Source organism: Rana temporaria, chromosome 3 (genome assembly GCF_905171775.1).
Source record: "Rana temporaria chromosome 3, aRanTem1.1, whole genome shotgun sequence".
In the NCBI taxonomy this organism is placed as follows: Eukaryota; Metazoa; Chordata; class Amphibia; order Anura; family Ranidae; genus Rana; species Rana temporaria.
In genome coordinates this window covers 284,271,258-284,296,423 of record NC_053491.1, presented here as the reverse complement: position 1 = coordinate 284,296,423, position 25,166 = coordinate 284,271,258, and the positions used below count along the sequence as shown (strand labels likewise).

Below are 25,166 nucleotides of genomic sequence, written 5' to 3'. Positions count from 1 at the left end.
AGTGCTATAAAAATGCACTAATTACTGTATAAATGTGACTGGCAGTGAAGGGGTTAACACTAGGGGGTGAGGAAGGGGTTAAATGTATTCCCTGGGTGTGTTCTTACTGTGTGGGGGGAGGGGACTGACTGGGAGAGGTGACCGATGCTGTGTCCCTATGTAAAGGGACACAGATCGGTCTCCTCTCTCCCTGACAGCGCTGTGGACGTCTTTTGTCCATAGCGCGGATCCCAAGTGGTTAACCATTTGGAAGCCGATTAGAGCCCACAGGCTGTAATTGGGAAGCCTATCAGAGCCGCTGGCTCTGATAGACACTTCTAAAACACACCCACCACTGTTATTCAGATGGCCAGCGCTCAACAGGGGGCCGGCCACCTGAATAGTGGGCAGCAGCGGCGACAATACATAGATTCATGCAATGCATGAATCTATGTAATGTTGAGTGACAGGTGCAGGAGAGAGGGGGCGGCGCTCCTGCGCCCACTATGAACGCACCGCCACTGCCTTCAGTACATCCAAGTGTCACCCACCTCCCTGCACCCTCATGTCACCTTCAGTACTGACAGTACATCCAAGTGTCACCCATCTCCCATCACCTTCAGTACTGACAGTACATCCAAGTGTCACCCATCTCCTATCACCTTCAGTACTGACAGTACATCCAAGTGTCACCCATCCCCCATCACCCTCAGTACTGACAGTACAACCAAGTGTCACCCATCTCCTATCACCTTCAGTACTGACAGTACATCCAAGTGTCACCCATCTCCCATCACCTTCAGTACTGACAGTACAACCAAGTGTCACCCATCTCCCATCACCTTCAGTACTGACAGTACATCCAAGTGTCACCCATCTCCTATCACCTTCAGTACTGACAGTACATCCAAGTGTCACCCATCTCCTATCACCTTCAGTACTGACAGTTAAGGATGAGCTCCAGCGTGTTCGCATAGTACACGTGCAGAGCCTGCCAGGAAGTCTGCACGGCGCTGTGCTAATCACAGCCAGGGAGACATTTCCCGATGCTCGGCTGCAGAGATCGGGAAATGTCTCCCTGGCTGTGATTAGCGCAGCGCCGTGCAGACTTCCTGGCAGGCTCTGCACGTGTACTATGCGAACACGCCAGAGCTCATCCTTACTGACAGTACATCCAAGTGTCGCCCATCTCCCATCACCTAGAGTACTGACAGTACATCCAAGTGTCACCCATCTCCTATCACCTTCAGTACTGACAGTACATCCAAGTGTCACCCATCTCCTATCACCTTCAGTACTGACAGTTAAGGATGAGCTCCAGCGTGTTCGCATAGTACACGTGCAGAGCCTGCCAGGAAGTCTGCACGGCGCTGTGCTAATCACAGCCAGGGAGACATTTCCCGATGCTCGGCTGCAGAGATCGGGAAATGTCTCCCTGGCTGTGATTAGCGCAGCGCCGTGCAGACTTCCTGGCAGGCTCTGCACGTGTACTATGTGAACACGCCAGAGCTCATCCTTACTGACAGTACATCCAAGTGTCGCCCATCACCCATCACCCTCATGTAACATTCAATACTGACAGTACATCCAAGTGTCACCCATCTCCCATCACCTTCAGTACTGACAGTACATCCAAGTGTCACCCATCACCCTCCTATCACCTTCAGTACTGACAGTACATCCAAGTGTCACCCATCACCCTCCTATCACCTTCAGTACTGACAGTACATCCAAGTGTCACCCATCACCCATCTCCCATCACCCTCATGTCACCTTCAGTACTGGCAGTACATCCAAGTGTCACCCATCTCCTATCACCTTCAGTACTGACAGTACATCCAAGTGTCACCCATCTCCTATCACCTTCAGTACTGACAGTACATCCAAGTGTCACCCATCTCCCATCACCTTCAGTACTGACAGTACATCCAAGCGTCATATATCTCCTATCACCTTCAGTACTGACAGTACATCCAAGTGTCACCCATCTCCTATCACCTTCAGTACTGACAGTACATCCAAGTGTCACCCATCTCCCATCACCTTCAGTACTGACAGTACATCCAAGTGTCACCCATCTCCTATCACCTTCAGTACTGACAGTACATCCAAGTGTCACCCATCTCCTATCACCTTCAGTACTGACAGTAAATCCAAGTGTCACCCATCTCCCATCACCTTCAGTACTGACAGTACATCCAAGTGTCACCCATCTCCCATCACCTTCAGTACTGACAGTACATCCAAGTGTCACCCATCTCCCATCACCTTCAGTACTGACAGTACATCCAAGTGTCACCCATCTCCTATCACCTTCAGTACTGACAGTACATCCAAGTGTCACCCATCTCCCATCACCTTCAGTACTGACAGTACATCCAAGTGTCACCCATCACCCTCCTATCACCTTCAGTACTGACAGTACATCCAAGTGTCACCCATCACCCATCTCCCATCACCCTCATGTCACCTTCAGTACTGGCAGTACATCCAAGTGTCACCCATCTCCTATCACCTTCAGTACTGACAGTACATCCAAGTGTCATCCATCTCCTATCACCTTCAGTACTGACAGTACATCCAAGTGTCACCCATCTCCTATCACCTTCAGTACTGACAGTACATCCAAGTGTCACCCATCTCCCATCACCTTCAGTACTGACAGTACATCCAAGTGTCACCCATCTCCCATCACCTTCAGTACTGACAGTACATCCAAGTGTCACCCATCTCCCATCACCTTCAGTACTGACACTACATCCAAGTGTCACCCATCTCCCATCACCTTCAGTACTGACACTACATCCAAGTGTCACCCATCTCCCATCACCCTCAGTACTGACACTACATCCAAGTGTCACCCATCTCCCATCACCCTCAGTACTGACAGTACATCCAAGTGTCACCCATCTCCCATCACCTTCAGTACTGACAGTACATCCAAGTGTCACCCATCTCCCATCACCTTCAGTACTGACAGTACATCCAAGTGTCACCCATCTCCCATCACCTTCAGTACATCCAAGTGTCACCCATCTCCCATCACCCTCAGTACTGACAGTACATCCAAGTGTCACCCATCTCCCATCACCTTCAGTACTGACAGTACATCCAAGTGTCACCCATCTCCTATCACCTTCAGTACTGACAGTACATCCAAGTGTCACCCATCTCCCATCACCTTCAGTACTGACAGTACAACCAAGTGTCACCCATCTCCCATCACCTTCAGTACTGACAGTACAACCAAGTGTCACCCATCTCCTATCACCTTCAGTACTGACAGTACATCCAAGTGTCACCCATCTCCCATCACCTTCAGTACTGACAGTACATCCAAGTGTCACCCATCTCCCATCACCTTCAGTACTGACAGTACATCCAAGTGTCACCCATCTCCTATCACCTTCAGTACTGACAGTAAATCCAAGTGTCACCCATCTCCCATCACCTTCAGTACTGACAGTACATCCAAGTGTCACCCATCTCCCATCACCTTCAGTACTGACAGTACATCCAAGTGTCACCCATCTCCTATCACCTTCAGTACTGACAGTACATCCAAGTGTCACCCATCTCCCATCACCTTCAGTACTGACAGTACACCCAAGTGTCACCCATCTCCTATCACCTTCAGTACTGACAGTACATCCAAGTGTCACCCATCTCCTATCACCTTCAGTACTGACAGTACATCCAAGTGTCACCCATCTCCTATCACCTTCAGTACTGACAGTACATCCAAGTGTCACCCATCTCCTATCACCTTCAGTACTGACAGTACATCCAAGTGTCACCCATCTCCTATCACCTTCAGTACTGACAGTACATCCAAGTGTCACCCATCTCCTATCACCTTCAGTACTGACAGTACATCCAAGTGTCACCCATCTCCTATCACCTTCAGTACTGACAGTACATCCAAGTGTCACCCATCTCCCATCACCTTCAGTACTGACAGTACATCCAAGTGTCACCCATCTCCCATCACCCTCAGTACTGACAATACATCCAAGTGTCACCCATCTCCCATCACCTTCAGTACTGACAGTACATCCAAGTGTCACCCATCTCCCATCACCTTCAGTACTGACAGTACATCCAAGTGTCACCCATCTCCCATCACCTTCAGTACTGACAGTACATCCAAGTGTCACCCATCTCCCATCACCTTTAGTACTGACAGTACATCCAAGTGTCACCCATCACCCTCCTATCACCTTCAGTACTGACAGTACATCCAAGTGTCACCCATCACCCTCCTATCACCTTCAGTACTGACAGTACATCCAAGTGTCACCCATCTCCCATCACCTTCAGTACTGACAGTACATCCAAGTGTCACCCATCTCCCATCACCTTCAGTACTGACAGTACATCCAAGTGTCACCCATCTCCCATCACCTTCAGTACTGACAGTACATCCAAGTGTCACCCATCTCCCATCACCTTCAGTACTGACAGTACATCCAAGTGTCACCCATCTCCCATCACCTTCAGTACTGACAGTACATCCAAGTGTCACCCATCTCCCATCACCTTTAGTACTGACAGTACATCCAAGTGTCACCCATCACCTTCAGTACTGACAGTACATCCAAGTGTCACCCATCACCCTCCTATCACCTTCAGTACTGACAGTACATCCAAGTGTCACCCATCACCCTCCTATCACCTTCAGTACTGACAGTACATCCAAGTGTCACCCATCTCCTATCACCTTCAGTACTGACAGTACATCCAAGTGTCACCCATCTCCCATCACCTTCAGTACTGACAGTACATCCAAGTGTAACCCATCCCCCATCACCTTCAGTACTGACAGTACATCCAAGTGTCACCCATCTCCTATCAAATTCAGTACTGACAGTACATCCAAGTGTCACCCATCCCCTATCACCTTCAGTACTGACAGTACATCCAAGTGTCACCCATCGCCTATCACCTTCAGTACTGACAGTACATCCAAGTGTCACCCATCTCCCATCACCTTCAGTACTGACAGTACATCCAAGTGTCACCCATCTCCTATCACCCTGCACCTCATGTCACCTGCAATGATAACAGTACATCCAAGTATCACCATAGACCCCACCCACCTTGTTACCCGCTCTTTAATAATAATAACAAACACAAACACGTGTGTCAGGTTCACTTCCTTCTCACCCAATTACACCCCAATGTAGAATATCAGTGAGGTAGTGACTACTCTCTACCATCCCCCCCCAATATAACTCCATAGTGGGCTCGCCCAGCACAGCTGCACATATAAACACAGACACGTGGGATCTCCGTCAGTCACAGGCGGCTAAGACACACTTAGTTCTCATCCAATAAAAACAAGCCGCCACAGGAAGACTCAGCCAATCGAGGAAAAGCAGCCTCTGTGTGCAGCCAATGAGCGAGCAGCTTTTGATTTAAGAGCTGCCGGGTTGGCGGCTGTACCAGCAACCATTGTGTGTGATCGGTGATCTGAGAGGTTTGAGCCTTGCAGGTGAGTTAGAGGATTGGATGTGGCGGTACCGATCATTCGGGGTGTACCGGAGCGGTGTGTGGAGGAGATGAGAGCTCCGAGCTGTACTGGGGGCGGCTGGAGAGTGCAGCGCCACCTTGTGTTGGGTGTAGGTTGTGCCCCTTCCTCTACTTGGGTTTCCCTCGGATTATCCCCCTTATTGGAGGGGTGAAGGGTCAGAGGTCAGATCTTGTGCTCAGTTCTGATTAGGGAGTGTAATATGGACGCTTGTGTTCGGCTCTTCACCTTCTATAAAGTCTCCTACACACTTCTACCCCCTTCCTGCTCTCACTTTGATATTTCTCAGTCATACTACAATGTAGCCTAACTAATTATATAAACACAAATGGAGCTTTCTTTATTTTCTACACAACTGTCACTTTGCCAAGAATTGGGGGGGGGGGGGGGGGAAATTCACCAGGTATATTCTTGCACTGCATAGTACATGCTTTCAGTTATACCCCAAAACACGTTCTGCTCCTCGTGACTTTTTTCTCCTGTTCCAGCTTGCATACATATTAAACTTACCAAACCTACAGACAGGACTTACCTTGTTTGTAACCCGGGGACTGCCTGTAGCATTCTCAGGACAAATGACACCTAATTGCCTTACTATCACATTTGTGAAGGCCCTGGCGCAGAGTGGAACTACCCGCAAACACCCAATATATATTCTGAGGCAAAATATATTTTGAACATGTCACTTGTTACCTGCATGACGGGAGTACTGCACGGTAGGTACAGGGTACTCTGCTGGGCTTGCAGACAAGGCAATCAGGACACGGTAATCGGTAACTCGCTGTTCCCACGGTCTCCTCCTCACACTGGATTGGTGAGAACCTGGTAACAGCGCATTACCATGATTTGTTTACATTTTGTGACTGGCTGTGTCCAATCACAGCCAAAGGGCCAATTTCATTCTCTTTGCCCTGATTGGGGGTGTGCTGTGTCTAAGGGACATGGCACTGCTCTATTTAGGTGAATGTGTTGTGTTTGTGGACTTGCTGATTTGGTACACATCAGGTTAACTTGGCCATGAAGCATCACAGCATGTGAACACCACTGTCCATGTCAACTGCCTATTGCAGTTTAAGGTGGTGGTTGGCAAAAATGTAGCTCAACCAATGCGCCATGACACCCCTCCCTGCCTCATCTGACTGTCATCTCGTCCACATCCTTTTGTTTTTATTGGATGAAATTGGGTGTCGACAGACGCATATCCACTGACCTCTGCAGCTCCATTGTGTGGTCTGGGTCCACCAGAAACTGACAGACAGACCCGTTTGGCCTGTCAATGTGAAAGGGGCCTTTATGTGCACACAGGCATTTTATAGGTGTATTAGAAGAGGGAGTGCTTACAGCAGGGGTTATCCTCAATGTGGCCCCTGACATCACCGAAGGGCTGCACATTATAGTCAGTATGTGTAATGCTTGTGATGTCACCAACATGCAGCAGTCAGTGATGTCACCGGGTGGCCCCGCCCCTTGCTCAGTTCAGAACTGTCACATGACAGAGCTGGCATATATATTTTTTTTCAGGGAACCTGCTGAGTCATCCATTGTTAAGGACGCAATGGCTGGCTTCCCAGTCTGCTCCTTGGCAACCAGCTTAATGTAACTACCGCATTAAAAAATACAGTAATTACCACTAATTTTAACAAACTCTGCATTTGGTATCTGCACAAATTCTTAGTGATTTGCTCTTTCACACCTGATTTACCATAAGTGTTTTTACTGAATTTTATTGGCCCTTTAACTCTTAATGAATTGACCCCAAAGTCTCTTGTATTTGCTACTTTACAGTTTTGACAAAGTGAAGCATGGCAACTGTGATTTTCATTGACCAAGAGAATGGAGGTGTTGCTTCTACTATCCTGTCCAAGGATCGCCTAAAATCTACAATCCCTGGTGAGTGTTTGCTCAGTTTCCAGCTGGAATTTCTAGCCAATTCATTGCATAATTTCAATGTTACTCAAAGTAGATCTTTGGCTGATTTGGTTGCAAATGTGGCAATACACCAGTAAGGATTGTTTGCTAAATAAACAAGCCAACAGCAGAAATGCTTATGGTCCATAAGGGGTATATGGGTGCAGTCATCTCTGCTTTTTGAACTGTTGCCATCTCCTTTTAACAGACGTGTGCAAGTTTTATATATTTTTTTTTGTATACTTTCCTCGAATGCAGCATCGGTCTGATGTTGCATCTGTCCCCCGGGGGTCTCTGCACCGACAACCAAACACCTCCGATGGCTCGGTTCTCTCTTCTCCCTAAGAAGACTGATGCTGGCTGTCAGCGTTGCTACATCTCCATGCTTATTGGAGCAATGAGCTGTGTGAGTGGCTGTCTCAGCGTCTTGCTGAGACTGCCATTAATCAAGTCAGCTGGCGGATCCCAACTTGGAAGTCTGGATGACGTTCTACCCCGACTGATGGCAGTGACGTCATGGGAGAGCAGACTTCAGACCGCTCTTTGCTGAAAACGGATCACAGGAGTGCAACGCTAATTGCAATCCTGTGACCCAGCCTTAATGGCTCAGGCTGCACTTCTCCTTTTAAGTACTATGTAGCAGAGTGCATGTGTGGATTTTTATATATATTTTTATTTTGTAAAGGAAAAACCCTTTTGAAAAGTCATCCTGGAAAAGTGTTTGGCAGCTCTGGAACTGTGGTGAAGCCAAGAAAAGCTCTTGGAAATGTCAACAAGCCGGTTGTCAACACAGCAGTTCCGCAGAAGAAAGGAGCACTTGGAGTGAAGAATTCTGCACCAGTTACTAAGCAGGTAATACTTTTCTGAGCAGTGATCAGGCTTGACACGTGTCTTTATTTTTTATTTTCTTGATGCATCATCGAGCGTGTGCAGCAGGCACCCTACTACTTGCCTGTGCCTATCCCTATACAGCAGGGGAGACCCAGCTATCTTTGGCTAAGACAGCAGTGTGGTGTCATGGCTGCTGTCAGTGAGCCAATGAGAGAAAGGTGGCAGAGCTGTGTCAGGTCATGGCTTCATGTCTGAATGGGCATGAGGAGCCTCAGCTCAGATGCCCCATAGCAAACTGGTTGCTATGGGGGCATTCATCAGGAGGGACCGGGAGCACCAAAGGTAACAGAATCAGCACTGTGCAAAACAGGTTAATATCTTGTTTTGTCTTAAAAAATAAAATAAAAAAAATTGTCGCTTTAAAAGCAGTCAGCCTTTCCATATAATATGGTTTTTGGCTTTTCTTTACCTGAGAAAAGGACTGATTGGCAGTATGTCTGATCTCATGCAGCTCCCCCCCCCCCCCCCCCCTATTAGACTTGCCTTATGTTTACATTGGTCTCTGGGGAGGCAACCATCTTGGTAGAGGCAGGGCTTTGATTCCTGTTATAGGTTGGACTTATGTGGGGTCCCCCCCACCTACTATGTAAAGCATCCAGAAAGAACTAGGCAGCACCGTGCCTTAGAAATCACCAACATACTCTTGACATCTAATCAATCCTGCCGATTTGCTAGCCCGATAAGATTTGTGTTGTGCACAGGACTCTCTTCATGGACACCTTTGCTCCAGGCGATTGAAAAAGCAGTATAACCATGCTCCCAAAGCAATGATTTGAAAGGTGCTTGGGTGGGCACTCATTCCATTGGCCAGAAGATTAATGCATTCTGGACATTGGAATCCTCTCCTGAATGCTGTGGAGGGGGGTGTACGGGTTCTGCCTCGTAAATGGTTGTGTATGGACAGTCTCAGGCTAACAGGTCCGGCCTGAATTATTGGTTGCATATATTTCATGTTTGGCTGACAAAATGCACTAGAAACTAGATTGCATTGACAATCGATGGCTTTATTTCTTATGCATAAACATGTGCAGTGCTGGAGGATGCACCTTAACTCGTTGCACCATCTAAGCATGCTTTAGGTGTACACATAAATTGACTCCCACATTTACATTTTATACGTTTGAATAGTGGGGAAAGGGTTGGAACCATTTAGGGGTTTTACTGCTGCCTAGAAATTTAGATTGCACAATAAAGGGGTCTTTAGTTTTTAACTACCTATGTTAAACTGTTTAATTTCCAGGCTTCTGAAGCGTGCATCAAGCCTAGCAAACGTAACTACCCTGAGATTGAAAAGTGTGTTCCTTATGATCCTGCAGGTAAGATTTTGTTGACTGGGGTTTTTCCTTGCAGAATGAGTGTGGGTTTTTTTTTGGGGGGGGGGGGGGGGTTTACCAAGCAGCTTGTACTGTTTAATTGTGCGTGGGGTTCTATGTAAACTTTGGTCTTAAAGGGGTTAAGGTTCATTTATTTTCTAAATAGGTTCCTTTAAGCTAGTGCATTGTTGGTTCACTAACCTTTCCCTTCTAAATGTTTTCTTTTACTTTGTCTGAATTTCTCACTTCCTGTTCCTCGGTAAGCTGTTCTGGCTAACCACCGCTGGGATGATGATGGCAAGTTTACTGAGGAGAAACGGGAAGTGAGAAATTCAAAGAAAAAACATTTAGAAGGGGAAATCGAAGGAAAAGTTAAGTGAACCAACAATGCATTAGCTTAAAGGAAACCATTTAGAAAGTAAAAAAAACCTTTACAACCCCTTTAACTTGACCGGATTAAGACTGACTTGTATTGACATGACTTCCTTCTGGCCTATAAGGAAGCTAGATGCCAGTGAATTCAGTAATGCTGTAAGTGCTGTCTTGGCCAGTATTTGGGGAACACTGAGTACCTGGATCAGCAGTTGGGCAAAGAAGCCGTTGCATGCATGGCTTGTATACTTTATTTTTATATATAATATATAATTTTTTTTTTTTTTTTTTTTTCCTAGATTTTGAAACCTCTGATGTCCCAGAAGAGCACAAACTGAGCCATTTCTACCTTGGTGGAGCCCCCCTGTTTGTGCATGAAAAGGAAGCGGCAAACTTTGATGCCTTGACCCAGGAGCCAGCACCAATGGATGTTCCAGTCTTTAGCTGGGAGTCAGGTTGGTGTCTAAAATGTGACTTGCTCATGTCACAGCATGAAGGATTAACTTGCAGAAGGGAACAAGAATGAACACTTCTAGGTCTCAGAATATGCCGTCAAACTTGACAGGCCATAAACATCCAAATGCCTTGCTGCTGCTGAGGGCCACCATCTTGGATGGGGTGGCATTCCCAGCAGACTGAGCTGACCTTAATCCTTTATCAGGTTGTGCAGCACCTACAAATGATTCAACACAAGTCCCCTCCAGGCATAACCTCTCCCATTCCAGAAAGGCTTTAGGGTTTTTTCTTTAGCTAGTATCCAAAGGTGTGGTGGGCAGTGCTGTGCAGCTCTGCACAATGTACCAGATTCTCTGCAGGGGGTCGGTCAGCATTCTTTGCCTATAAGGATCCATGCCTACAGCTGTAATCACTAAGATGATTGCATCCTCACCCTGTAAGAAACCCTGAGCAATGATCTCCTCTTGTCTGGTAGGGGTGCTATACAGGTTCATGGCAATGGACCTTCTGCAGCAAGACAGCCGTGATGGCCTGGTGCCAATGACAGTGGTGTTGGACTTGCTGCCTCAGTGTCTTTGAGCCCTTCCTGCTGTTGAGCATGCCCTCACTAATTTACTTCTATGCGTGTGTTCTCTACAACTGTAGGTGACCTTGTTGCGCTCCTCCTTTGGACAATGCAGTTGCAGGGTTATCCTGTGATTTCGGTCACAACTCAACAGCTGTGAAATGCATTAATCAAAGGGAACAAAGTGGATTCCATTTTGTCCTTGGTGGTGCTTCACTTGGAAAGTCTGGGCAGGGTGGCACAGTGGAGAGCTGCAAAAAAAAGTGCTCCACCCTTTTTAGTACATCTACAAAGTGAAATGGTTGCGCTCTTTTGTCCAATTAAAACTGCATACTGATACTTTCGCCATTGTATCTAGATGTCTAAAACCTGAATTTTACAAGTAACTTTTATTTCTTTCCCCCAGATATTTCAAGCACCCTACCATCTTTCCTGGCAACCTTTGATATTGCACTGGATTTACCTCAGGTGGTAAACTGACTTTATACTCAATGGTTTGCGTATTTTTCCTTGTCTAGGGCATTCAATGCTCATCCACTGAGTTAAGGGGGTCATTTTGTTCAGCAAATCGCTAGGTCTGCACAATGTCATGACAACACTCCAGTCAAACACAGGATTTCCAAAACTGAAGCCGTTGTGCAGGGCACCCAATTGGCTGCTCTTTCTAAGATGACAACTGACTGGTTACTATTGACAGCTGCGCAATATTCCGCCTCAGGATTATGGTGCCATGTTGGGTTGAGTGAACATTAAGTGTGTGTGTGTGTGTGTGTGTGTGTATATACACACAATCATTTTCTATGTGTGGTCTGTTTACCCCCTATAGGCAGATGGGCGCCAAAAAGTGAAATTGAGTGTTTGACAACACCTCTGGCCTAGACTGCAATCCGTTAAATCGGAAATGAGAATTGAATTGTCTACTGCAATAAAATACTTGCCTGCCCAGTCAGCAATCTGTAGAATGTACGCTGTGCATGTGCTATTCAACTTACATTTTGGCATGGTGCTTGTGTGCCAGGATGACAGTGCGTGCATGAGTCATTTCATGTTGGCCAATAAAAGATGGGTGATACTAGCATTAAGAAGCTAGAGCAGATGGCATCACCTCATGGGCAAGTGTTGGTTCTGTTAAGACCAGGCTTCTGGTCCTGGAGCTTGCACCTTTTTTAAATGTACTGTAAACCTACTGCCATATTTTGTGTGTTAAAAAAAAACATGGTTGTTTACCAAACATTGGCTTGTGGGGAGACAGTGGGAACCTGAATTTTAAGCCTCCAATCTCTGGCCAAAACTAAAAGGGGTAGGTTGTGCTTGATGTGTATCTGCTACGGCCCTTAATAACAATATCCCATTTCAGATTTCTGAAGCCTGTATCAAGCCAAGCAAACAAGGCTACCCTGAGATTGAGAAGTGTCTGCCTTACCATCCTGAAGGCAAGTGTTTACCGGGGTGGATTTTCTAAACTGCTTGTATGCTACAGTGTAAACCAGGAATGTTTTTACCTTCTCAAAGGGTTTCATAACTCTTGCCAATTTAAAGGTGGAACGCCTGTAGTTTTCTCTCTGCTTGCCATGTACTGGAGAATTACAGCAGTCTTTCCCCTGGATGTTGACTTTACTGCTAAAACACAAACTGAGCATATGATGTAATTGTCATTCAGGTTTTGGAATTCTAGTTTGTGCTTTATGCCTCCATTGGTCTAACTTCCCAAGGGGAGCGTAAGCTTGACTGTCAAGTTACAAAACTAACGGCTACACTGGCTCCGAGCTCTGCATGTAGCTTCAGCTATATATATTATATATATATATATTTCTGGCTGTCTCACCTGGAACTAAACAGTCAGGCTGAGAATGAAGCACAGGTAGTGTCTGTGGGATTGCCAGTGTGTTTTCATGGTGTGCTTCTTTCCATGGAGTCTAAACCCCCCCCCCCCCAGGGCAGAGTGTCTTGTGCCAATAGACTGGGGGAAGGGGCTGCATTAAACAAGGAGATGGATGGCAGCCTAGGCTGGTGCAATTTATGTTCCTTGCAGTGGCAAAAGAACCATTAATTTAAAAAAAAAAGCTGCTGAAACCCTGGGAAAGATGGAGCATCTAATGCAGGGGCTACGCAACCTTTGGAAGAGTGAGGGTAACTGGTTGCGGAACAGGTGGATGACTGGTCTGTGCCATGCTGTATATGCAGAGTGGACATGGACACAGCCCACGCTACTCTATGGGCCCTCTAATTCCATCTGCCCAGATAAAAGGGAACTGTTATCTAAAAAAAAATTGGGGGTGAATGGAGGGTCTCATGTGAAAGGGGTCTAAGGCTGCTTTCACACTGATGTTCCATGTGCACCTATGGCTTTTCTGCAGGTTAGCGGCACTTTGCCATAGACTTCTACTATCCTGCAGGTGTGGTGCTTTTTCTGAAAGTGCACCAATAAGTAATAAGTCTATGGCTCAGTGCAGGTAACCCAAAAGTGCACTGCACCTGTGGATCAGTTTGAAAGCAGCTCAGTACCCACTGCAGAACAAATGTGCCCATATACAATACACTGATTTCGGTAATAAACTTCCCTTAAGTCTTCTATTCAGGTATCGCCAGCTGTTGTCTCAAGTAGAGAGTGTATTTGGTATTGCTTTTGTGACAGGAGTCGGTGCTATACAAGAAGCTCCATTTACCACACTGATGCTCTGGGATGGCAGAACAGCAACCTGTGATCTGGGTTTGCCAAACCAACAGAGCAGGAGGTGGTGGGCCACATCAGAGGGCTCCACTGGCCACATGTGGCTACTGGGCCACTGGTTGGGAACCCCTGATCTAATGCCATCAAAGGCTTGTGGAATAACTAGTTGTATGGACAGCCAAGTCCATTCTGGTCTGCTTGTATTGCTTGGAGGAAGTTTGGTGGGTTTGTCATTATGTCTGTTTGCTGGACATGAACAGTGTATAGGAGAGATGCACATCAATCTCCCTATGGGGTCTTGCAGATATATTCATCTAATGTCTCCCATCTTGAATGGGTGTTGGCTTGTAAATTATGTGCTTTCTCTTAGGTGATGGGTTTGCAGGAAATGAGTAGCTTGCTCCAGATCAATAATGAAATCCATTTTTTCATTGGGCATACATTTTGGGGGTAGCTGGGTACATCAGAATTTATCACTTGCATATTGGGGTAAAAATCTGGAGTCTTGATGCTTGCATAGAGAGAAGTAGAATCTGGCATTCTGTATGTCTGTTGGATGAGGGCTTTTTCAGCCTAGTCAAGATGGCATACCATTACAGGTCAAGGCTGAGAAGGGCTCGTTTGTGGGGCCTGATTCTGTGGGATTGTACTTCCTGCGTCCTTTAGGCTTCAGTTCTGGTTTTAAAGTTCCCTAATGTAAGATCTGATTTGAGATGCTGCCACTTTTACACACTCCCCGTCAACCTCTTGTGACAGTATGGCCTTCATCTGTCGTGTGTATTGTAACCAAATTTTATTTTTATTTTTTCTAAAACCAGGTGGCATCTCATCTGCAGTAGATGAGGTCTCCGTACAACTAATCTCATTGACTATTGTGATCCACCTGCCAGTTGTAGGGAGGTTCCATGGGACACATGATTTTATAAAATGAATGAGCAGGGATTTATTATACTGGGTGGTAAATAAGGAACCAAGAGCTATTTCTGCAAGTTGTGTGATCTGAGTCTGGATTCTTTTTGAAAGGTCCCAGGAGCAGCATTCCCAGAACACGATGTAAAATTCCCCTAGAACATGTAAACCTCCTGCAGGAACTAGTTGTGATTCAGTTCCCAATTTTGCTGAACTACCCCTCAAACCATGTATGGGCAGGCTAAATGTACCAGAGTTGATCATGTGACCAACTTTGGTACAACCAGCCTGTTGCATTTTGAAAGTGATTGTAGCCACTAGCAGTTTGTGGTTTCCTGGCAGGGGTGGCTTCTGCCAGAACACAATGGCTCCATGGGAGGGATTTCCCCCATCAACAGTTGGTGTAATTTCAGGAAAGAATTGCTTTGTGTATGAATGGGTTTGGAATTTAATTTTTTTTGCATTTGGGCAACATTTTGTAAGCATAACACATAGCCAATATGGCATGCAAAGGACTCTCCTACTTTGCGGTCCAGAAGAGCTTCATACTCCATTTTGAACAGGTTTGGGTAAGTAAATGAGAATTTCACTTAACATCACAAGTTCAGGAATTACCTGGAAATTGCTAGGTAAGCGGTTGTAAACCGTTTACAACCACTTTGACCTACAGGTAAGCCTAGATCAAGGCTTGCCTGTAGGTGCTTGAAATATATCCCAGACCTGCACGGTCTAGGAGATTTGCAAATCACCATACAGCAATTTGTTCTGCGCCAGAGTTAAAAAGGGCACGCTGTTCCATTTCTAACTTGGGTCATTCCGTAAGTGGAGGCTCCCTTGCGCAGGAGTGATGTCACGCGACTCCAAACCCTCACAGAGCCAGAGTTTGTGGCCCCAGAAGGAGTGAAGGGATACTCACCTGCAGGAGAAGCCTGTGATGTCCCCATCTTCCTTGTAAGTGTCACACAATGGGCTATTTTGCGATGCATAGTAGCCCATCATGCTTTAGCTTTGCAGGGAAAGGAAGTAACACCCATCAGGGTTTACTTGCCCTTTAAAGGGTCACCAGCATTTTCTCTTTATTTGCAAGAGTGCTGAACTCGTCCATTTCCTAGCATAGCCCTGTTCTGTGAGCTGTATTGGCTCTGTGCTGATCCAGCTCCTCCACCCCTTGCCTCCCACACACTTTTTGCCAGGGGAGAAAAGGACTGGTATTGTCACCTGAGTGATGGCTGAGCTTTGGGGTGCTGACATCATTCAGGATGGTGGCCTCAAGCGGCAATCTACAAACGGCACTTTATAGGTAAATGACATGCAAAAGTTAAACAAATTAATTGTATGACACTGAAGTGAAATACCTGGTGACCGTTTCTCTCCAGTTGCACTTTAATTCTTGAGACTGCAACTGACAACTATGTGGCTGAACTGTCTTGCCAAGTGACTCAAGTAAATGCTATTTAACTAATTCAGTAAAACACAAGCTGCTTGATCAAACGGTAATGACCATGGAAGGTTTCCTAGCAAGATTATTTCTCTTCCTAGAGTTTGAAACATTTGATGTTCCTGAAGAGTGCAGACTGAGCCATCTCTACCTTGCTGGAGTTCCCCTTGTGTATGAAAATGGGTTTGCATTATCGACCAAGGAGCCAATTCCAATGGATATTCCAGTCTTTAGCTGGGAATCAGGTTGGTTTTAACTTTGGGTGAAAATACTAAAAGGTGTGTGTCTGTGTGTCTGTGTGTGTCTGTGTGTGTCTGTGTGTGTCTGTGTGTGTCTGTGTCTGTCTGTGTGTGTGTGTGTCTGTGTGTGTCTGTCTGTCTGTGTGTCTCTGTCTGTCTGTCTGTCTGTGTGTCTGTCTGTCTGTGTGTCTGTCTGTCTGTGTGTCTGTCTGTCTGTCTGTCTGTGTGTCTGTCTGTCTGTCTGTCTGTGTGTCTGTGTGTCTGTGTCTGTCTGTGTGTCTGTCTGTGTGTCTGTCTGTGTGTCTGTCTGTGTGTCTGTCTGTCTGTGTGTCTGTCTGTCTGTGTGTCTGTCTGTGTGTCTGTCTGTGTGTCTGTCTGTGTGTCTGTCTGTGTGTCTGTCTGTCTGTCTGTCTGTCTGTGTGTCTGTGTGTCTGTGTCTGTCTGTGTGTCTGTCTGTGTGTCTGTCTGTGTGTCTGTCTGTCTGTCTGTGTGTCTGTGTGTCTGTCTGTCTGTGTGTCTGTCTGTCTGTGTGTCTGTCTGTCTGTGTGTCTGTCTGTGTGTCTGTCTGTGTGTCTGTCTGTGTGTCTGTCTGTGTGTCTGTCTGTGTGTCTGTCTGTGTGTCTGTCTGTGTGTCTGTCTGTGTGTCTGTCTGTGTGTCTGTCTGTCTGTGTGTCTGTGTGTCTGTGTCTGTCTGTGTGTCTGTCTGTGTGTCTGTCTGTGTGTCTGTCTGTGTGTCTGTCTGTGTGTCTGTCTGTCTGTGTGTCTGTCTGTCTGTGTGTCTGTCTGTCTGTGTGTCTGTCTGTGTGTCTGTCTGTGTGTCTGTCTGTGTGTCTGTCTGTGTGTCTGTCTGTCTGTCTGTCTGTCTGTGTGTCTGTGTGTCTGTGTCTGTCTGTGTGTCTGTCTGTGTGTCTGTCTGTGTGTCTGTCTGTCTGTCTGTGTGTCTGTGTGTCTGTCTGTCTGTGTGTCTGTCTGTCTGTGTGTCTGTCTGTCTGTGTGTCTGTCTGTGTGTCTGTCTGTGTGTCTGTCTGTGTGTCTGTCTGTGTGTCTGTCTGTGTGTCTGTCTGTGTGTCTGTCTGTGTGTCTGTCTGTGTGTCTGTCTGTGTGTCTGTCTGTGTGTCTGTCTGTCTGTCTGTGTGTCTGTCTGTGTGTCTGTCTGTGTGTCTGTCTGTGTGTCTGTCTGTGTGTCTGTCTGTGTGTCTGTCTGTCTGTGTGTCTGTCTGTCTGTGTGTCTGTCTGTGTGTCTGTCTGTCTGTGTGTCTGTCTGTCTGTGTGTCTGTGTGTCTGTCTGTCTGTGTGTCTCTGTCTGTCTGTGTGTCTGTCTGTCTGTCTGTGTGTCTGTGTGTCTGTCTGTCTGTGTGTCTGTCTGTGTGTCTGTCTGTGTGTCTGTGTGTCTGTGTGTCTGTGTGTCTGTGTGTGTGTCTGTCTGTCTGTCTGTCTGTCTGTGTGTCTGTCTGTCTGTGTGTCTGTGTCTGTCTGTGTGTCTGTGTCTGTCTGTGTGTCTGTGTGTCTGTCTGTCTGTGTGTCTGTGTGTCTGTGTGTCTGTCTGTGTCTGTCTGTCTGTGTGTCTGTGTGTCTGTCTGTGTCTGTCTGTCTGTCTGTGTCTGTCTGTCTGTCTGTGTGTCTGTCTGTGTTTGCTATTCTGCAGAAACGCCTTGCAATTGTCCCAATGGTAGGGGGTACCAGATAAGTAAATTCACTTGCTGAAGGAGAGGTCCCACATCTGATAGTGTGGGATGTATTGCTAAGGAGAGCCCTTGGCTTTAACTACAGGTTCTAGCTGTTAAGGTTTTGGGCATATCCCTCTTAGCAAGCCTACTATATCACTTGCTAATGGGTTATTTGTTGCCTGGTATATCTGACATTGCTATTACAACATCGGTACTATAATGGACTATTTTCTAATCTGGAAAGAATACAAATTTACAATGGGGGGGGGGGGGCAGGATAAATATCATTACACAATACCAATATTTTTTTTTATACCACTAGGCATATATAGATAGGGATCCACATCTCTAACACAACAGGATGTATGATGCAATGTAACTAAATGCCTGGGTGTGTCTTTGTCCCCCCCCCCCCCCTTAGAGGCCTGCCTAACAGTAAGGCAAGGGGGTGTCATGGCTTATTTGTGTATCCTGCCTGTACAATGAATTTAGAGCTTGGTCCATAAAAATCCTGTAGTTCATAATGCAACTAAGTTACAGTATTTTGTTGGATATGCCTATTTTTGCTTTCTGGAAATGTGGCTTTAGTGAATTTAAGTGTGCAGTTGGTATCTTACCTCAGTTGGCCTTATGGTATAACCTTACAATATTTTGAAGTTGGGTAAACTACCACTGTAGCAGAATCTTTGTGCCTGACCAGTATTCTACCAACTTGACAAAACTGGGGTCTAATCTCAAGCTAATTGTAATCCATGTCTCACTGAATCAATTACTTTAGATCCAATTTTCTGCCAAGTAACTTTTTTTTTTTTTTCAGATATATCAAGTACATGCCCATCCTTCCTGGCAACTCTAGATGAGGTCACACTTGATATGCCCAAGATGGAAAACTGTTAGCATTGTTTTAACCTTTTTTGTGACTTTAACTTGTATGTATTTTAAATAAACATTTTATTTTATTAAAAAATTGGTTTAACATTTTACAAATAAGGTTTCAAAAAGTCATCACAAACTAAGTACTTTTATCAAATGCAGTATACATTTTGGCTTAAATATAACCCAAATCGGTGTATATTTATCCTGTGTGACAGTTGGGAGTCTACAAGCTATGGTGTGTAATTGAAAAACTGCAGACATCCTAACTCTTCTACTCCTGAGCATGGGGGATACTCTAATGTTCACAGGCATCCGTTCCTCCTCTGATTTGGTTAGTGACCCACTGTTCTCCATGGTCAGAATCCAACCGAGCTACACACTGAGCAGATGGTCATCAATCTGCCCAGCTGTCCTTTAAGACTGGTTGGAGCAAAGATTAATTGTAGCCAAGTTTTTATTATATAAATTTCAAGCAAATTTGCCCATCCAGGTCTGGGCGGCATGCCATGGCCTCTGAAACTGTAATAGGTAGTGAGGAGTGCTGCACTTGATGGTGCACAGTGGCTGCTTTTTTTTTTTTTTTTTTTTTTTTTTTTTTTTTTTTTTCCCAGTTTGCTTGCCCCCCCCCCCCCCCCCCTTAGAAGGCACTGCCACTCCACTGAAAAGTGATCAAAACTCACTTTTCAGAGACATTTGACAGGCAGTGAGGAGGTGATATCTAATTTCCTCCCTGCCTGTTTTAACCTCCTAAATGCCAGTCCCTCCAGGTAATTCACTTTGTACTCCAGCTTATTTCCATTACTCTCTATAGGTATTGGATGTTCTCATCTTATTCTTTGCACATCTAATACATAATGAGAGTTCTGGAAATAAGGTGAAGTTCAAAGTGAATTTCTACACCTAAGTGGAGAGCCCCTTTCAGAAGATTTGAGGATATTATTAAACCCAGAGACTGGTGGACTTGGGCCATCATAGATTGAAATTCTGCCAGTTTAGCAGAAATTTTAATCTATCAATGTGAAGACTGGTTATATGTAATGTAAGGGGGTCCAGTGATGCAGGGTTCTGTGTAATGTAAGGGGGTCCGAGCTGTGCTGGGTAATGTAAGGGGGTGGAGAGGGGGTACACAGTAGTGACAAATATTGAAAGATGTGGGGTGTTACATTTTAACGTGGGGGGGGGGGCACTTTTAACCCCCGCTGGCAGTTAAAAAGCGCCCCCGAAAAATTTCAGCGGACGCCCATGCACACTATATTGCCCAAATGTTTGAAATAAAAGATCTTGGGTCGAGTACATGGATACCAAACACAACCTGCTTTAAAATTGCGCACAAACACGCAGTGGCGACAAACTGCATACATTTTTAAAAGCCTTTACAGGTTACCACTTTAGATTTAGGCCCTTTTCCCACTGGGGCGGGATGTGCGATGGCGGTATAGCACTGCTATTCTGTCTGAATTGCTGCGGTATTACCGTAGTTTCCCTTTACTTTTGATGGGAAGGAGCGGTAAACTCACTGCTCCAAAGATGCTGCTGGCAGGACTTTTGGAGCGGTCCTGCCAGCGCATCACCACTGGAAGCCCTCAGGCTTTCACATTGAGAATGCAGTGCAGGAGTTTTTTAGCGCTAAACCGCCTGCAAAAACTCCTCAGTGTGAAAGGGGCCTTGGAGGTCTACTGCTAAAATGACTGCCCTCAATCTGACCTTCACGGTGATGCCTCACATGCATGGTGCAATTGCTTGTTAACATATGATGCCAGGGAATGTAAATATCCCCTATGATGGCAATAGGTAGTGACAGATGGGGGTTATTAGACCCTAGATCTGTGTGAAAAAATCCTTTCTCAATGGCGCTGTTTATATCTGGCGATTTCTTAAGTCATGAAATGCGCGTAGCTTATGGTTTCTTAGGCCATAGAGATGATTGGAGCTGTTCTGGTCTTTTCAGCTCTATGGTCAGCTTCGGAAACCACCGGCTGCATTCTTAGGTTCCCTGTTGGGACAGAAGAGCCAGACATTCCTTCCCACTGCTTGTAAAAGCAATCTAGAGGCCAATTAGCCGCTAGGATTGCTTTTACATGAACTGTTGGCTGAACGGTGGGTATGCCCACCATTAGAATACCTCCCTTCATCCACTGTGGTGGTGAAATCACCTCCTACAGCGTTAGTCATGGCTTTATGTATCGTGGAAGCAAACGCTGTTGCTGTCAAGATAAATAAATCTGCAACTGAATGGTGTACCTGCTAAGCCAGGGGTCGGTAACCTATGGCTTGTGAGCCACATGTGTTTTTTTTTTTTGATGGCTGCATCTGGCTCGCAGACAAATCTTTAATAAAAAAAAATGATTAAAGTTAAAAAAATGTAAACGTAAACTGTGCCTAAAATATATGCCAAAGCTTGGGGGCATCCTCCCACAAAAGTGATACCGCGTACACATGGTCGGACTGTTCCACGTGCAAGCCTCCGTTGGAATTTCGCCGCATTAGGAGCAAATCGCTCCGCTGCCCCTATGCTTCAGCATAAATGCTTTTTTTTTTTTTTTTTTACTGTGGTGGTGAAATCCCCTCCTACAGTGTTGGAGTCACGGCTTTATGTATCGTGGGAGCAAACGCTGTTGCTATGAAGATAAATAAATCTGCGCTGCAACTGAATGGCATATCTGAAAAAAATAAATGATTAACAAAACCGTTCACAGTAAAGTATAAAAAAATGACATGCCTGAAAAGCAAAAAGATAAAACATAATAAAACACTGTAGAATATAATACAGTAAAACAGAAGAGAACAATAAAATGACAACTATTTTTTTTTACACTTTTTTTTTTTTGTAACTAACAAGTGTAAGGCTGACCGCAGGTCAGCCTGTATTTGTAGGAGGAGTCGGGAGGTATTTAAACCCACCCTCCTTCTGGGCGACGATTTCTTGTGTGGGGGGGCTTTCTGGGTATCGCATGTCACTTCTGGTTTGTACGGAGGAATGGCGGCAGGTGTCCATGGTGCTCTCCTCAGGATCCCCAGCGGCCGGACTGTCTGTACCCCATCCTCCTCCGTCAGCTGAGCGCTGCTCACCCCAACCGCCCCCCCTTCTGGGGGGGGGGTGCAGGTCTGTAGCTGTGGCGGGCATCATTGGGGGGCTGTCCATCCATGTCGGCCGGGCTCTTGCCAGCATGGTAGGGGCCGCCCGCTTTTCCACTCGGGCTGCGGGGGGGTCCCTCTATCCACCCTCCCGCTCCTCCGGGCATACTCGGTGAGGGGGGCCATGCATCCTCCCTCTCACTCCTCCGGGCACCCAAAGTGACGTCCACATGGTGCAGGGCTCCATGGAGACCGCCCGCCGGTTCCTCCTGCCTCTGTTTGCTCATCTCCGCAGCAAGGGCCGCCCGCTCATCTGTCCGGCTCACCGTGTCACGGGGGGGGGTCTGCGGCTCCCAGTGCCCGCGCCAGGCGCATGTCGGTGGCATGCTGATTCCAGGCGGCTCTGTCTAGGTTGAGGGGGCCGCCCGCCGCTTCTCCCGGTACTTGTCGGGGGGAGGGGGGTGTCCTTCGCGCGCAGGGTATCAGCACTGTCTGCCGGGAGTCTGGGCTAGTGATGGTCCGCTCTAGTTCCCATGGTGCTGGCATGGGGGGGCGCACCGGATGCCTCGCTCAGGCAGGGGGGGGGGTCTGCCCTCTCAGCTCTATCCTTCCTGGGGCTTGGAGCAGGGGTAGGGGACACCCATGTTCCAGGGTGCACATGTATGGGCTGGATGTGCCCTGGCATGAGGGGGGGGGTGGAGTCTTAGTGATAGTCAGGCTTCCTTGGGGTCATGGTCCAAGAGGAGGGGGGCCCAGTTGGTGGGGTCCCATGCTTCCACTTTCTTAGTGGCTCATGCGATTATGTTTTCTCATGGTAGTTGCTCATGCGATTATGTCTTCTCATGGTAGTTGCTCATGCAATTATATCTTCTCATGGTAGTTGCTCATGCGATTATGTCTTTTCATGGTAGTTGCTCATGCGATTATGTCTTTTCATTGTAGTTGCTCATGCGATTATGTTTTTCTCATGGTAGTTGCTCATGCGATTATGTCTTCTCATGGTAGTTGCTCATGCGATTATGTCTTCTCATGGTAGTTGCTCATGCGATTATGTTTTCTCATGGTAGTTGCTCATGCGATTATGTTTTCTCATGGTAGTTGCTCATGCGATCCCGCGTTGCATGGTAGTTGCTCATGCGATCCCGCTTCGCATGGTAGTTGCTCATGCGATCCCGCTTCGCATGGTAGTTGCTCATGCGATCCCGCTTCGCATGGTAATTACTCATGCGATTATGTTTTCTCATGCGATTACTTTCCCATGCTAGTTTCTCATGCGATTATGCTTGCATGGTAGTTGCTCATGCGATTAGGTTTGCTCATGCGATTACGCTTCTTGTGGTAGTTCTCACATGATCAGGTTCCTCATGCGGTTACGTTTCTTATGGTAGTTGCTCATGTGATCACGGTTCCCATGGTAATTGCTCATGCGATTGTTTTTTCTCATGCTAGCTTCTCATGCGTTACGTTTCTCATGGTAGTTGCCCATGCGATTACGTTTCTCATGGTAGGTTCCCATGCGACTACGTTTCTCAGGTGATTACAGTGCCCATGGTATTTGTCATGCGATTATGTTTCTCATGCGTTCACGTTTCTCATGGTAGTTTCCCATGTGTTTATGTTTCGCATGGTAGTTCTCATGCGATTACTTTCTCATGGTAGTTGCCCATGCGATTACGTTGCTCATGCAATCACGTTTCTCATGGTTGTTGCTCATGCGGTTACCTTTCTCATGATGCATTCCCATGCGATTACGTTTCCCATGCGATTGCGTTTCTCATGGTAGTAGCTCATGCGTTCACGTTTTCTCATGGGGTTCTCATGCGATTACGTTTTCTCATGCGTTTACATTCTCATGCGATTATGTTGCCCATGGTATGTTCTCATGTGTTTACGTTGCTCATTAGTTCACGTTTCTCATGGTAGTTGCTCATGCGTTGCCTTTCTCATGGTGTTTCCCATGCGATTGCGTTTTCCCATGCGATTGCGTTTTCCCATGCGTTTGTTTCCCATGTGATTTCGTTTCTCATGGTAGTTGCTCATGCGGTTACGTTTTGCATGGTGTTTTCATGCGATTACGTTTTCTAATGCGATTATGTTTCTCATGGTAGTTGCTTGTGCGATTGCGTTTTCTCATGCAATTGCGTTTTCTCATGGTAGTTGCTCATGCGATTGCGTTTTCGCGTGCGATTACTTTTTCGCATGCGATTGTGTTTTCTCATGCGATTGCGTTTTCTCATGCGATTGCGTTGCTCATGGTTTCCATGTTCTCATGCAATTTGCATGGCTCATGCTAGTCATGTTCTTGTGTGGTTGCGTTTCATGTTCTCATGCGATCCAGTTTGTCAAGCGCACACGTTTCTCTTGCTACTCATGTTCTCGGGTGCTCACGTTGCTCATGCTATTTATGTTCTCATGTTTTTTCCGTTTCTAATGCAATGTTACGTTTCTACTTTCTTCTACGTTACGTTTCTCACGCTTTTTATGTTCTCAGGTGGTTACGTTTCTCATACAGGTTTCAGTCGTGATGCTATTACGTTTCTCACGTTCTCATGCGGTTACGCTTTTCATACGATTACATTTCTCATGTTTTTTATGTTCTCAGGTGTTTATGTATCTCATGTTTTTGTTTCCCATGATATTTATGTTCTCGGGTGGGTACGGTTAATGCAACTTACGTTTTCTCATACAGGTTTCATTCGGGATGTTTTCTAGTTGGTAGCATTGGTATGTTAGCTTTAGATTCAGGGCGTTTCACCGCTGGGGGGGGGTCACCCATCACGTCTATGGGTGCTTACGGATTGAGATGTATGTTTTTAATTGACTGTTTCTCATACGATTCATGCATCTTGACATTTCATTTCTCACACATCGACCTGACACGTCTTCAGGTTCATCAGGCCTGAGTGTACGTTTTTAATTTGCCTGCTACGCCTCAGGTTGCTCGGCCTTTGCAATTCATGGGATTGTCTCATTGTCAGTCCAGCTGTACTAGTCCTACACTTACCTACATTTTCATAGTCTGGGCACATGCCACATTCATATCCTCATGTTTTCTTCATGGCCACTCTCCACTGCTGGGTACCGGTCAAGGGTACTGTCGGATTGAGATGTTTCGTTTCTAATTGGCTTGTGCAGTGGCAAGTCCCCTCACCGCTTCCCAGGGCTTTCATTACGTTTTCGTACGTCATGTTATCTCACTACTTACATCACTTGCCTGACAGGTCTTCAGGTTCATAGGCTTGAGTGTTACGTTTTTAATTGGCCTGCTTTACCTCAG

General features: G+C 46.3%; 1 protein-coding gene across 1 annotated transcript; it reads left to right on the top strand.

Moving 5' to 3' along the window:
- The first annotated feature begins 5,368 nt into the window (after positions 1-5,368).
- On the top strand, positions 5,369-18,870 carry LOC120932380 (securin-like). Its single transcript, XM_040344715.1, has 9 exons — positions 5,369-5,473; positions 7,295-7,399; positions 8,103-8,269; positions 9,549-9,624; positions 10,293-10,448; positions 11,421-11,482; positions 12,372-12,447; positions 16,134-16,277; positions 18,756-18,870. Exons 2-9 carry the CDS (start codon positions 7,312-7,314, stop codon positions 18,833-18,835), a joined length of 849 nt encoding a protein of 282 aa, XP_040200649.1. The 5' UTR covers positions 5,369-5,473; positions 7,295-7,311; the 3' UTR covers positions 18,836-18,870.
- Positions 18,871-25,166: the final 6,296 nt, after the last annotated feature.